The following is a 15720-nucleotide window of genomic DNA, read 5'->3' as shown; positions in this document are numbered from 1 at the left end:
AACACATGTCAGATCATGTCTCTCCTCTGCTCAAAACCTTCCAATAACTTTCAACTACAGAGTAAAAGCCAAGTCCTTACAATGCCTGCATCCTCACCTTTTTTACTTCGCTTCCTTTTACTCTGGTTCATTCTGCTCCAGATACTGGCCCAGTGCGCCTCCCTCCCGCAACTCTCACCCACCAGCCTTTGTACTTCCCCGCCCCCGCCCCCAGATCTATGCAGAACTAGCTCTTGAGTTTCCTTCAAGTCTTGACCCAAATGACACCTTCTCAGTGAGGCCCTCTGTTCAAAACTATCGAAAATTGCACCCCCCCAAATGTTTTATTTATTTATTTTTTTAGTACCGACCACCATCTAACTTTTAGCTTATTTATCTTGTTTATTGTCTGTTGCCCCTACCCTCATCCCACCCCAGAACTTAAGCTTCAGGAGGGTAGGAGTAAGAGCTTATATATGTATAAATAAGGAAGAGCAGCCAGCATGCAGACAAGGGCTTTTTAGATTTCTAACTGTGCTACTAGCTTAATGCTAGCACCTACCATGTGCTGAGCACTTACTTGGAGGCAGTTACTTTACAGCTACTCTGAATTCTCCCAGAACCCGGCGTGGTAGCGTTAACAGCAGCGTTTTCCATATTAAGACGTGTCCAAGGTCAAAGAGCTAGCAAACGTCTGGGCTGAGATACCAACACAGAACACACGACAAATTCCAAGCTCTTTGGACCCCTGGCGTCCCACAGCCTCCTTGGCTTTGAAGCTGGATGCAGCATGATTCTCACGCGCCCTCACCCCACTGAGGTCGGTGCTAACCCTGCTCTGCGCTTTCACCTCCACCGCTTGCGTCCGACTCCAGCAGGGAGGAGGATCCGGCCGAGCCTGCTCTTCTCCTGACCGTGCCGGTGCTCTCCTGGGCTGCTCTGAGTGAAGCCTCTGTCACCTGCCAGGCACCCTCGGAGCTCGCAGGCCCAGCTCCCGGCCGCCCTTCTCCGGTACCTACCTCGGCGCACCCCTTTCCTTCTGCATCGCCGCCATCCTGCATTCCCGGCTCAGGGCCTCGTCCTGCCGAGGGCCTTTCTTCAGGGCCGCAGACCGCCTGGGCGTCCTTCTGCAACCTGCCCTTCGACGTACTGAAGCGACCGGAGGGCGCTCCCGAAAAAACGACGCACCTGACTCCCTCGCGAACCAGCCACCTCAAGCCCTCAGGTCCAGCCGCCAAGTTTCAAATTTAACGGTCCCGCGCCGACAACGTGCTACGCCCCTCCGCTCCTCCGCGCTCGCGCCTCCCACCCAAGGAATTCTGGGAGTTGTAGTTTATCCCAGGTTTAGTCCACGCTGTCGCCGTGCATAGTGGGAGTGGTAGTTTCCGGGGGACTGTGGCTGTCCAGGTGCTGCAGAGTTAGGCGGTGTAAATTCTCTCTAGGTGCTCTCTGCGTCCAGGCTCTAGAGCTAATCTTTGAGCCTAGCGAGGGACATTTTAAGCACCAGGATTCTCTGATGTCATGAGCATAGTGAGATATCTTTGAGTGCTTGCGCTTGGCCTGCCTTTTTTCTGGGGTGGCTGGCCAGGCTATGACCACCCCTCTGCCCCAAGTCTCACACATGTTCTGAGCTCTTAGGGCGGCTCTGACCCAGCTGTTTCCTGCCCCACGCTTGAACTGAGAAAAGCCGGATTCTAGTTCTGTAAGAATCGTACCAAATGTGCAACCTTAGGCAAGCCACATAATCTCTCTGACCTTTGATTTTCCTCGTCTATAATGCGGTGATATTGCGTTGCTTTCTCTGCTGCACAGTCCCAGACAGAAAATGCAGCTATTCCACAGCTCCCTAGGTTTTACCTCTTTTCCCCTTCAGCAGACCAACCTCCACTGTTCTGATTTCCTAAGGAAGAAACTATGGTAGCCTCAGATGTAGCTGGGAAGCTGAACAAGCCCAGCTACACTGGAGTCCTGAAAGGCTCTCTAGACCCTTAATAGCTAAAGCACACTATGAATCTCTGAGGGAGGGGGTGTACTCCATCTTCTAATGCTGCTCTAACAAACTACCATAAACTTAGCAGCTTAAAACATCACAAATTTATTACTTCGCAATTTGGTAAGTCAGAAATTAGACTCGAGTTTCACACTAAACAAGGTGTTGGCAGGGCTTTGTTTCTGGAAGCCCTTCAGGAGAATTTGTTTCTTTTTTTTCCAGTTTTTAGAAACATTCATGGGTATTCCTTAGCTTGTGGCCCCCATCCTGCATCTTCAAAGCCAACAGCATAGCATCTCTCTGACCCAGTGACTGTCATCACATCTCTTTCCCTGACCACAGTCAGGAAAATCTCTCTGCTTTGAAGGACTCATGTAATTATATTGGGCCCATCCATATAAACTGTCTCAGGGTCCTGAACCTTAATCACACCTGCTAAGTTTCTTTCGTCATGTAAGTTGACATATTCACAGGTTCCGTGGATTAGGAATGCACGTCTTTGGGGGCCATTTTTCTGCCTGCCACAGGGAGTGCTAAAATATGTTGGCATCTCTAAACTTATTTGACCATAAACCTTTTCACACATCTTTCAGAACAGATTTGGAGCTCTTTGTGTTTTAACAGTAGGTCCCAGGAGAAGAAAATTCATAACGGAATAAATCTTAATGGTGGAATTTCAGGTACAGTGGGAACTGGTAGCTGTTGGGGACTCTCATTTTCACCCATTTATATGCAAAGCCATACCTATGGGCATCAGTGGCTGTTAGAGGGATTTAGGTGTCAAAATCTATGATCTCTTGCTTGGTCTTGTGGAGATGTGTGTGTTCTTGATTGTCAAAGGCTGATTTTCCCCAACTTTGCCTTCATGGGTTATGCAAAGTCCTACTTTAGCAGGCTAAACGCTACAAAGATGAAAACCTCTGGGTCTCCAGGGAACCCTTGGACGAACTGCTTGTTTACTGTGCAACCACAGGAAGAGAGAGGGACTATCTGGGGGTGGGAGGAAGGTCAAGAGAGACCGAATGAGGGTGTGTGTGTTCAGGGCCTGAAGGAGACCACATCTGGCAAAGCAGCATCACCAAGCTGGCCTTTACCCCAGCAACAGATCAGCCAATCAGAGCAGCAGCTGCGTCTTTTATTTACCAGTGATGAGGTAGAAGAACCAATGAGAAGGAGGCATAATAATCCAAACCATCTTGTGTTGCCAAGAGGAAGGGAGGTGAAGGGTGAAAAGATGCATTAGCCCCAAGGCTGGAGGCTACTGGCTGCTGCCTAGTTGCATCTCACAGTAGCTGTTATTACAGGGTATTAGGGAATCTCCTAGGAGCTGGGTCTCTCTCCAGTTCCATGGAAACTTCTTTCTGAACTCTGTTTTTGCTTTTCTGCAGAACCACCCTACTTTTCATGGGTCTTCTCAAATCATTGGAAATTGCCTGACCCAGAATTTCCACACTGATATATGTAAAAAATATACATACTGAACAAGAAGATATCAGTTATCAACTTTTCTGCATCTGGCAGAAAAGGACCAAAAGGTCAGAATGGACCACAAGCTGAGAACAGAAGCAGTCATATGGCAGGGCTGTTAAGATGCAAGTTAAGATGTAGAGCTAAATAAGCTATGTTGCTAATAAGAAGTACAAAATTAGGCTCTTTTGCCCTGGAATTAGCCTGACCAGAGTTTTGTGCTCCAGGAAGGTCTTGGAGAATCTAGAAGGTTCCCAAATATTCATCCTTGTGCTCAATTTGCACATGAGCTGATTCAACCTCAAGGAAGTAAAGTGTCGATGAGAGTCAGCTATTAAGGAAGAACAGGGTAGGATCTGAATACTGCCAGCTTCTTACTTCCAACCCAGTACTCTGGGCGCCACAAACCTAAGCTCTAAATTAAGGGATTCAACCTTAATTTATGTTTAATTCATTCAACCCAAGTTTAATAAACGTCAGCTTCTGGGTGCCAAATTCTGGGGGAGGAAACCAGCATCATACGGAGTGGGAGCCTCCACTTACCCTAACATGTTAGATATTTCCAGAAAACAGTGGGTGGGGCCCCTGGCAGGCAATTTTGTGTGCTTTTGAGGAATAAGAACAGTGGAACCGTGGACTTGGGGAGAACTGGAATGGGGAGGGCCACTTGCTATCTGTCTTGAGCAGCGACCCTTCCTTGGCCTGGCCCCAAGGACCCCTGGCCTCGTAGAGAGAGGGCTGGTAGGCAAAGGCTGTAGAAGTTGGTACTGTGTGATGCTGGGCTCCACCAGCACTGTCTTCATGCCCAGGTGCCAAGGGTACAGCCCAGCTCCAGCATCTCAAGTTCTGGCCGTTCTGAGAACACTGGGAGGCCACTCCTGGACCCGGTCATCAGCACCCTCACAGCAGGATGCAGCAGAGGGGACAGACCCTCCAGTGGCCTCAGAGGTAGAGGCCATCAGCCAGGAAGCTAGAGCAGGAAAGGAAGAGCATGGCAGATACTGGGTGGTTGCAGTGGGGAATGGACTGGTTTGTGAGAGCCAGAGCTCTGGAAAACACCCAGATGACCTGGGGGAGGCTTTGAAAGGGAGGCTGATTCAGGGCTGCATGTATAGTTGTTCAATTTATGCCACACCCAAGAGTGCCTGGCCAGAGGCATGAATGGAGACACTTTTTCCTGCTTCATTCGCTCAGAGTAGGCACCTTAAAAAATTCATCTGCCCAGAGGGGCCTCCTTTTCCTAATTCACACAAAGCACTGTGTGTGCTAGCCATGACCCTGGGCCTGGAGATCCTATGGAAGAGCCAGTGGAATTTTCATTACTCATGTTCACGTGGCTGCATAACATTGAGGCTTGAGGAATGAGTTATGTACTGGTCTGTCCTTATTCGAGGAGGTATTGATACCATGACAGGGGGACAACACCTGGGATGGCACTTGGCAGAGCCAACCAATATGGGAAACTGACAGGAGGATGGAGTGTGTAGGCGTGGGTACCCCACCTCCCATGGCTTGTACACCTGGCAAGCTTCCTCGCTCCCTCTCTCAGATGTTGCCTCCTGGGACCTGGTGCAGACTGTGGAAAGTTTGCTTCTGACATTCTGAGGGGCCCAGCTGTGGGAGACATTCTGCGGATCTGGGCTATGCGCTGCTTTTCCAAGAAATGGTCAGAGGTCAGAGGCCCCCAGGCTGAGACAGGATGAGATGAGTGGAAACAACTTAGTTTGGGAGCCAAGCATGGAAATGTTTGGACTGTACAGTGAGAAGTGGCCATGGCTAGATGTGAGGTGATTCAGAGAATTAAGTGAGGTGACAAGCGATCTGGCCTCTGCTGCCACCTCCACCTTTTCCCCTGAAAGCTGTCCTTTTTTGGTCCTTGCTTGGAGGTGTGGGTCCTCTCAGGACTGGTCAACATTCTTCCTTTCTTAAAACAATTCTGAGACTGAGGGCCAGTGGGAAACCTGAATTTGGGCCACTTCTAGAGCAATGTTAGAGGAACTCTTCACATTTCAGAATCCCAGGTTCACTCCTGGGCTTGAACATGCCAGTGATAAGAACCCCAGGCTCTTGAGCCAGATCACAACCACACAAGCTTCCTTTCTCCACAGAGGTCTTCAGGACATGTTGCCTCTGGGAAGTTGCAATGTCTTTCTTGCAACACAGGCTCCCAAACTGAAGGAGGGAGAAGAGAATCCAGGGACAGGCAGAGTTAGAAAAACATCATCTCTTAACAGCTAAAGACAAATGTGACAGCTAAAGACAATCTGATCCTCTTTCTGATTTTCTATCCAGCCCCTTTATAAGGAGTGAGAGAAGGCAGTGGGCATGCCAAGAAAAGTGGCAGGGACGTTTGCCAGCTGTGATTTCACCAGGGGACCTGTGATATTTGAAAGGCCGGCTTCTGCCAATTGGAAGACGTGTGTCTGGAACAGACAGACCCTGGGCATATATTACCTATGGTGGCTGTCATGGGGAGGACCCTGCCTCACAGTCAGGTATGAGAGAGGCTCAGGCCTCCCATCCGTGGGTGGCAGTTTCTTCCTCAACTGCCAACAGATATTGGACCTGCTGGCTCCTCCGAGCAGCCAAAGGTTCTGCGTTCCTCCGTGTGTCCCTCGGAGTGTAAGAGCCATGAGACAGGGTGTGGCAGTTCTGGCTCTTCATTGAATTCCCAGGACCTGGCCCAAGGCAGGTGCTCAATCAACACTGGTTAACTGACTGACTGACAGAAGCAAACAAAAGAGAAGAGCTTTTTTTTGTTTGTATGTGTGTTTGTTTTAACATCTTTATTGGAGTATAATTACTTTACAATGGTGTGTTAGTTTCTGCTGTATAACAGAGTGAATCAGCTATACATATACATATATCCTCATATCTCCTCCCTCTTGTGTCTCCCTCTCACCCTCCCTATCCCACCCCTTTAGGTGGTCACAAAGCACCGAGCTGATCTCCCTGTGCTACGGGGCTGCTTCCCACTAGCTATCTATTTTACATTTGGTGGTGTATATATGTCCATGCCACTCTCTCACTTCCTCTCAGCTTACCCTTCCCCCTCCCCACGTCCTCAAGTCCATTCTCTACTTCTGTGGCATGACCTTGGTAGACCAAGTACTCCAGGATGTCCTTCATTCACTCAACAAACACTTTATAAATATTTCATGTCAGGTGCTGTACCTGACAGGTATGGACACATTTTCATGTAAATATGAAAAATAGCACAAGTCCTATGGTTGAAAAAACAATCTATAGCATGGCAGCTTATGAGCTAAAACCCAGCATGTGCCTAGAGTTAGGGGAACTCAAAAGAGGATATAGTTCCTTCCTCTGCTGAGGGGCTGGGAGAAGGGGAGGTCAGAAAGAACTCCCCGAGAGGAGTGTTGGAAAATGAGTAGGAGATACTGGAAGGAGAGGAAGTGGCTTCTAGGCAGAAGGAACAGCACAGCTAATGTGCCTCCCTGAGAAAGAGAGAGTGTGCAGGTGTCTGAGGGGCCTGCAGGTAGTCATAATGGGAGGAGCTTAGGAGGGGTGTGCGGACCTGGCTGAGGATGCCCTCACTCACTGCACCTGGCAAATGGCAAGGTTGGAGGGCAAACCCAGCCCTTTCTGCTCCAGCCTAGGGCAGGCGTCCAGCTGCAGTCTGGAAGCTGGATCTCTTCCACAGAGCTCTCAGGTTTCCCAGCTACTGAGCCACCTATTCCTCCCGGCTCTGGGAAGGGCCTGAGGATCCTTCTCCCCCATCCCAGGTGAGAAGGGGACAGGGCAGGGCAAAGAATGGGCACCTCGCCCACCTGGATGCCTTCCCTTCCTCACCTCAGACAGCTCAGACGGGCCTTTCGGATGCCCACCTGTTGTCATTTATTTGCTTTATCTCCACTAGGCCACTGAGGCTGCCAGGACCAGGGGGGACTGCCCCAGCTGGTCTGACTGGTTGGGCTGCAGTCGCAGCTCTGTCTCTTGCACAGGGCTTCTGTGTCTCCCCTGCTCCCCTCCTCTGCTCCGCCACCCCAGCTCTGCCATGTTCCCATTGGCTGGGGTGGCTCCTCCAGGGCCAGCGCTCCTCAGCTGCTACCCTCCACCCCTCGGGGATGTGGTGAAGAGCACTGCGATGTTTTAACTTCTGCATCTTTCCTTGCCTCCTGGACCCATCTGTAGACTGAGGCAGCCCGCTGTCGGGCACACTGTCCATGCTGCAAGAAACACGCCCCTCCAGGGGTCTGTACCCTGAGGTGGTTCTGCTCCTCAGAGAGCATCTGGAGGGTGAGGGTAGCTCTGATTGCCTTGGAGACCAAGGAGCACTGTGTGGGCATTTAATGGGGATGGGGCAGGGATACCCTGTAAAGCAGGGGACAACCCAACAGAACAATGGATTGTCCCCCCCAAAAGGCAGTAACTTCCCTTGTTGGGAGACACTGCATCGGGGCCCACCTTATTCACAGGGTGCAGTTTGTGTGATCCCTGCAACAGGGCTCGTCACACTTCATAGCACATGAATCACCTGCGGATCTTGTTACAATGCAGATCCTGACTCAGTAGGCCTGGGTCGGGGCCTGAGAATCTGTATTTCACATGAGCTCCCAGGTGTTTTTCACGCTGCTTGTTCAAGACCGCACTTTTCAAAGCAAGGCTTTACAGCACAAATGTGCATGTCTTTTCTTTTAAGGGGGGCATTTTATCTGCAGAATTTGTTGAACTGGATATTGCCAAATGTTTGCTTCGATTAGTGGTTTTCAATGGGGAGTGATTTTTGCCTCCTCCCTGAGGGGGCATTTTCTTTTTTTTTTTTTGTGGTACGCGGGCCTCTCACTGTTGTGGCCTCTCCCGTTGTGGAGCACAGGCTACGGACGCGCACACTCAGCGGCCATGGCTCACGGGCCCAGCCACTCCGTGGCATGTGGGATCTTCCCGGACCGGGGCATGAACCCGTGTCCCCTGCATCGTCAGGTGGACTCTCAACCACTGCGCCACCAGGGAAGCCCCAAGGGGACATTTTTGACTGTCACAACTAGAGGAGCAGGGGCACAGGTACTACTGGCATCTAGTGGGTGGAGGCCAGGTATACTGCTGAACATCCAACAATGGACAGGACAGTTCTGCACAACAAAGAATGATCCAGCCCAAAATGTCAGTATTGCCAAGGCTGAGAAACCCAGGCTTAGATAAAATGTTAAAACAATGGGAAATATATTTGTGGGTGATCTGACTTCATAGTAAGTTGGTGACTCCAGCCATGATGCTGTGAATACGTGTCATCCACTGAGTCTGGGGCCCCTCTGAGCATAAGCACATCCAGCCAGTTGGAAATCAGAAGCACTGGGTTGTGGTCCTGGTGAGTAAACTCTGGTAGTAGGTGTAATAATTCATCAACCTTGGAGAGCCAATTTTTATTTTTTTAAATAAATTTATTTATTTTATTATTTATTTTTATTTTGGGCTGCGTTGGGTCTTCATTGCTACATGCGGGCTTTCCCTGGTTGTGGTGAGCGGGGGCTACTCTTCATTGCGGTGCGTGCGCTTCTCACTGCAGTGGCTTCTCTTGTTGCGGAGCACGGGCTCTAGGCGTGTGGGCTTCAGTAGTTGTGGCTCGCGAGCTCAGTAGTTGTGGTGCGGGCTCTACAGTGCGGGCTCAGTAGTTGTGGCACACGGGCTTAGTTGCTCTGCGGCATGTGGGATCTTCCTGGACCAGGGCTCAAACCCGTGTTCCCTGCACTGGCAGGCAGATTCTTAACCACTGAGCCACCAGAGAAGCCCTGGAGAGCAAATTTTTAAAAAATCTATGGAGGGGGCTTCCCTGGTGGCACAGTGGTTGAGAGTCCGCCTGCCGATGCAGGGGACACGGGTTTGTGCCCTGGTCCGGGAAGATCCCACAGGCTGCGGAGCGGCTGCGCCCGTGAGCCATGGCCGCTGAGCCTGCGCGTCCGGAGCCTGTGCTCTGCGACGGGATGGGCCACAGCAGTGAGAGGCCCGCGTAACACACACACACACACACACACAAAATCTGTGGAGGGTAGTGGGTGGTGAGGAGAGGGATAGGATGAAGGAGCACATATGTAGAGGTGGCTGTGGTCCATATTTTAGTTCTAGCACTGGGTGTTCATGGGTGTTTTTTATATTATTTTGAAATAAACAATTTATTAAACAGAAATAAACACAAAGGTGGGCCACACCTGGATCGGTGAAGAAAGAGAGCTATAGACAAAGGATTGTGATTAATCCAATGTACCTGGGGTTAAAAAAAAAATGTGAACTTGCAGGGTCAGTGACTAATAATAAAGTGATACCATTATATTCATGGCAAAAATATCTGTGAGGGGAAGAGAATGTGACAGGTTAAGCAAAAAGACAAAAGTAGGCACCCTGGGAAGATGCCACTTGCCTTGGGTCTGACTCTTTCCCTGCACGGGCAGAGCGGAGGTGGGTCTGGAAGGCGCGGGAGACAGGCTCTTCCCTCTTCTGCTCAGTTTTAGCCATGCAAGGACTGTCCCATGGGATATCACAGTGGAAGGTCAATGCCTCCAGGCCACATCCTGACAACCTGCTCCCCAGAGGTGCCTTCCATCAGGTGCCCTGATCTGCCCTCCAGGAGCAAGGTATCCGTCCCTGCCCCAACCCGACTCTGAGATCCACAGCCTGGCTGGTCATGCTCAGCTATTCTGCTAGACAGACATAGGCAGCTGATGGTGTTTTCTCTGGCAACTTTCTGTGTCCCACAATTCTCCAGTGTCTTTATGTCCCCTGTGTTCCAGTTATCCAGACTCCTAGCTTCCTTTCTATTTCTTGCAGAATCTCAGTTAGTCCCAGAATACACAATTCACCTTGCTTCAGACTTTCTCTCCTATCCACGTCAACACTGACCTCCCCTTTGCCCCCTTCCTCCAGACACCTGTTTCTGGGGCCCGCTATTTATAAACACCAGAGAATTTTCCTCAGTGATGCTGTTGGATTTTTTTTATTATGATAACCTCCCCATGTGGTTGTATGCACATTTTAACAGGAGATATCTGCATAGCTAATACCTCAATCCAGAGAAACAACTCCAGAAATGGGAGTTCTTTGGTCTGTGATGGGAGTTAAAAATCGCCGAGTGTCAGAATGAGAAGAAGTCTTGGAGATCTTCTAGTGCAACTCTCTCAATCGACGGACGAGGGAACCAAGGTTCAGAGAAGTTATTTGCTAGAAGGTCACACAGTATAATGGGGGCAAAAGTGAGAGCACAACCCAACTCGCATTCCTTTATTCAGTCGCTCGCTCAGTCACTCAGTCAGCAAATCCTTATTGAGCATTTGCTACTACATACCAGGCACCAACTGCGCGATGGGGTCACAAATAAGATGCGATCCTTGTCCCAAGTCACGCCGAGCCTAGCAGGTGATGACAGCCTAGGGGGAAAGAAAATTGCAATACAGTGGGGTCAGTGATTCAGCAGAAGTATCATATTCGGAGAGAGTAATTCTGAGGAAGACTTGGCAGGGCAAACTTCTGACCTTGTCTAGGGTTTCTCTCCATAACTCTCACCAAAGGGGGGACCCGGACACCAGATAGAAACTTGGAGCTACTCCATGGTGACCAGAGAAATGATTGTCTAAAATAATAGTAGTGATGTGTAGCGAAAGGGGGCACTTTTAATAATTATGCTTGGGTAGCAGTTGTATATTATGTGTTGGGATTGTCCTAGGCAAACCCGGACACAAGGTCTTCCTAACGCTGGGGTGGTACCCATTGGACCCGACTCCTGCTGGCCCTCCATCATGCTGGGGGATTGCAGTCTAGGATGACTTCTACCATTCTCAGCAGCCAAGTGGTTCTGCTTCTTGAGATTGAGTCACCAGGCACACAGTCCTGCCTACTGGCCTCTGAGGATGGCCCCCAAACTGATAAACCAATCCTTCTCACCCCTCACCTTCCACCCCAGGCAGAGGATTTGCCTCTCTTCTCTTTGTCCCTCATACCTTGCAGAGTGGGTACAGGGATGATTCTATGAGGACTGTGGAGCTGTCCTTGTTCACGATCTCAGCTCCAGGGAAAGGGAAGCACTGTGGGCTCTTCCAGAGAACACTGGGCCTGGGTTTGAGTCTGGTGTTTTCTTACCTTAAAGGGAAGGTGTTTGGATCCTCTACAGCCTTGCTAATCGAAGTGTGGTTTACATTGTAATTAGATCTCCAGGTGATTCAGTAAGGTTTGAGCACACTGTCCTAGGCATTCAGCATAACACTCTTTAAATGTTGGCTTGAGCGAGGAGGTGGGTATACAGTATGGATGGTTAGAGGCAATGCACTTTTGAAATGATATGCTTTGTGGGTCTGTTTTACTGTCCCCATTAAACTATAAGCTCTTCAGGGTAGGGATTATGTAGATTTCAGACATTCCTCCCCAGCTCATATTCCATTGCCATTGCCCAGGAAGGACAGAGCCTGGTGTGTTGCCTTGGGAACCTGTTTTGTTTCCAGTCACCTTCTCTTCTGCCTCTGATGAGTAGATGCCAGCAGAGGAGGAGAGAGATCAGGTGATATGGAGGGTTAGCAGCCACCAGTGGTAGGGGGACCTCAGCACAGAAAGAGTGTTTATGATAATAATTTATGGCAATGGTAGCTCTTTCTCCTCCCCTTCCTAGTCCCTTTCCATCAGCTGCCTTCTCCTCTTTCACCTTCCAGCCCTCCTGGCTACATGGTCAAGGCCTCAGGGACATCTTGAGCCCCTTATTACACATTCTACATCAGCTGTGAACTTTTAGTAATAGAAAGGGCTATGATAAGGCATCTGGTGCCTGGTTTTGTTACTGCTCACGACAAGCTGCAGGGTTTGGGCAATGCCCTTTCAGAGGTCTCAGGCCTTAGGCTCGAGCCAGGGAAGAGTGAGCGTATCCCAGATCTGGCACTCCATGGATAGCCAACTCCTCTGGGGCCACAGAAAGAAAAATTGGGAGTTGCTCTGGAGAGGAGCTACAAAATAAAATAAGATAGTGAGGGAGGGGACCCTTAAGAAGGTGACATTTGAGTAAAGATATAAAAGTTGTGAGGAAATAAGCCATGTGGATAGCTGAGGGAAAATTTTTCCAGGGATAGGGAACAGCAAGTACAAAGGTTCTGAAGTAGGAGCACGTCCAGATATTAGAGGCCCAGCATACGGTTTATCTTGATAAATGGTCCATATGTATAGAATATGCTTTCTACTGTTATTCTTTTTTTTTTTTTTTTTTGCGATACGCGGGCCTCTCACTGCTGTGGCCTCTCCTGTTGCGGAGCATAGGCTCCGAACGCGCAGGCTCAGCGGCCATGGCTCATGGGCCCAGCCACTCTGCGGCACGTGGGATCTTCCTGGACCGGGGCACGAACCCGTGTCCCCTGCATTGACAGGCGGACTCCCAACCACTGCGCCACCAGGGAAGCCCCTACCGTTATTCTTATAGTGATTAATAAATATCAATTAGATTAGGTGGGTTGCTAGTATTATTAAATTTTCTATACCTTTTTCAGTATCCTTACTGAGTTTTTGTCTACTGGTTCTACCAATTACTGAAAAAGGAGTGATAAAATCTCCAACTACAATTACTGATTTATTTTTCCCTTTAGTTCTATCAACTTTTGCTTTATGTATTTTGAAGCTTTGTTATTGGGTTACATACACATTTAGGATAGCTATTTCTTTTGAAGAATTGATCCTTTCATCTTTATAAAATATTCCTTCTACCTTTGGCAACACTCCTTGTCCTGAAGTCTACTTTGTTTGATGTTAATACAATCATGTTTGCTTACTCATGATTAGTGTTTGTGCGATGTATCTTTTTCCATCCTTTTACTTTTACATACTTTAGTTTGTCTTACTATTTAAAGTACATCTCTTGTGATTATCATACTACATAAGTCAGACAGAGAAAGACATATCATATGATAGCACTTACATGTGAAATCTAAAAAATGATACACATGAACTTATTTACAAAACAGAAACAGACTCACAGATACAGAAAACAAACTTATGCTTACCAAAGGAGAAAAGGGGGAGGGATAAATTAGGAGTTTGGGATTAGCAGATACAAACTACTATATACAAAATAGATAAACAACAAGGTCCTACTGTATAGCACAGGGAATTATATTCAATATCTTCTAATAAACTATAAAGGAAAATAATCTGAAAACGAATATATATATATATATATATATATATATATATATATATATCTGAATCATTTTGCTGTACACCAGAAACTAACACAATATTGTAAATCAGCTATACGTCAATAGAAAAATAAAGTACATCTCTTGTAAACAACCATTGTTAGATCTTACTTTTTAAACTAGTTTGACAAGTTCTGCCTTTTCTTTGGCATGTTTAGTCTATTTACATTTAATTTAATTATTGATATAGTTTGGGTTCAAGTCTACTATTTTGCTATTAACTTCTATTGGTTCCATGTGTTCATTGTTTCTTTGTTCCTCCTTTCTTCTGGATTGATTGTTTTTTAATATCCCATATTGTTGCCTCGATCTCTTTTTAGCTACACCTCTGTTTTGTTTTCAGTGATTGCTCTAGGGATTGTGATATGCATCTTTAACATGTTGTAGTCTGTTCTGAATCTATATTATACCACCTTGCAAATAATGTAAGACATTTATAACATTATGCTTGCATTTACTTCTTCCCATCCTTTGGCTATTTCATCATTTATTTTACTTCTGTATATGTAAAAACATACCATAATACATGGTTACTATTCATGTTTAAACAATCGTCTTTTAAAATAAATTAAAATAATTTTTATATTTACCATTTCCAGTCCTCTTCATTCCTTTTGGTAGATCTAAGCTTCCCACTCATACCATTTCTTTTCAGCCTGAAGAACTTCCTTTAGTATTTCTTGGAGTGCAGGTCTGCTGGCAAGGATTTCTCTCAGCTGCTGCTTACCTGAAAATGTCTTTATTTCTTTTTCACTTTTAAAAGCTATTTTTTTTTGTGCTTCTAAAAGTGAAAAAGAAATAATTCTAGATTTTCTATGTTTCTTTCCTTATATGTCATTCCACTGTCTCTTGGCCTGCATTATTTCTAAAGAGAAGTTGGTCATCATTCTTATCATTATAATATTCCTTTTTTTCTCTAGCTGGTTTTTAGCTTTGGTTTTCAACAATTTGACTATGACGTTCCTATGTGTTTTTTATCCTACTTGGGATTTGATGAGATTTTTGAATCTGTAGTTTGCTGCTTTTCATCAAATTTGTAATTTTGGGGCTACTATTTCTTTTTCTTTTTTTAAAAAAATAAAGTTATTTATTTATTTTTGGCTGTGTTGGGTCTTTGTTGCTGTGTGGGCTTTCTCTAGTTGCAGCAAGTGGGGGCTACTCTTCGTTGCAGTGTGCAGGCTTCTCATTGTGGTGGCTTCTCTTACTGAGGAACACAGGCTCTAGGCACACGGGCTTCAGTAGTTGTGGCACGTAGGTTCAGTAGATGTGGCTTGTGGGCTCTAGAGTGCAGGCTCAGTAGTTGTGGCACACAGGCTTAGTTGCTCTGCGGCATGTGGGATCTTCCTGGACCAGGGCTTGAACCCATGTCCCCTGCATTGGCAGGCGGATTCTTAACCACTGTGCCACCAGGGAAGTCCCTGGCTATTATTTCTTCAGAAATATTGTTGAAACTATTTATCCTCCTCTCTTCTCTGGGATACCAATTACAGCTGTTAGACTACTAGATATTATCCTATAGGTCATTGATACTCTGTTCACTAATTTTTTCTCCCTTTGTTTCAATTTAGATTAATTTTGATAATTTCATCTTCAGGTTTGTTGATATTTTGTTCTCTAGTGTCCGATATGCTATTAAGCTAATCCAATGAATGTTTTTTTAATTAATTAATTTTTATTTTTGGCTGCATGGGGTCTTCGTTGCTGTGTGCGGGCTTTCTCTGGCTGTGGCAAGAGGGGGCTACTCTTCGTTGCGGTGTGCGGGCTTCTCATCGCAGTGGCTTCTCGTGTTGCGGAGCACGGGCTCTAGGCGCGCAGGCTTCAGTAGTTGTGGCACGTGAGCTCTAGAGCTCAGGCTCAGTAGTTGTAGCACACAGAGCTTAGTTGCTCTGCGGCATGTGGGATCTTCCCAGACCAGGGATCGAACTCGTGTCCCCTGCATTGTCAGGCAGATTCTTAACCACTGTGCCACCAGGGAAGCCCCCAATCCAATGAATTTTTGATATCATATATCATATTTTTCCGTTCTAGAACTTCCGTTTTTTTTTTTTGAGTTTACATTTCTCTCTTGAAATAACCCTTCTATCCACCCATTATAGTCATCTTTTCCTG

At 47.2% G+C, this 15720-nt stretch overlaps 1 protein-coding gene across 1 annotated transcript in view; it reads right to left on the bottom strand.

Moving 5' to 3' along the window:
• Positions 1 to 1218, bottom strand: part of BUB1B (BUB1 mitotic checkpoint serine/threonine kinase B) — a 57760-nt gene extending 56542 nt beyond the window's left edge. Inside the window, exon 1 of the mRNA XM_060003548.1 lies at positions 999 to 1218. Within this exon, the coding sequence (XP_059859531.1) occupies positions 999 to 1033 (35 nt within the window). The 5' untranslated portion in view covers positions 1034 to 1218. The remainder of the gene's footprint in view (positions 1 to 998) is intronic.
• Between the last annotated feature and the right edge of the window lie 14502 nt (positions 1219 to 15720).

This window comes from Delphinus delphis, chromosome 2, assembly GCF_949987515.2.
Source record: "Delphinus delphis chromosome 2, mDelDel1.2, whole genome shotgun sequence".
Classification (NCBI taxonomy): Eukaryota; Metazoa; Chordata; class Mammalia; order Artiodactyla; family Delphinidae; genus Delphinus; species Delphinus delphis.
Note: the sequence above shows the minus strand (reverse complement) of the source record. Positions and strands in the feature narration are given on the sequence as shown.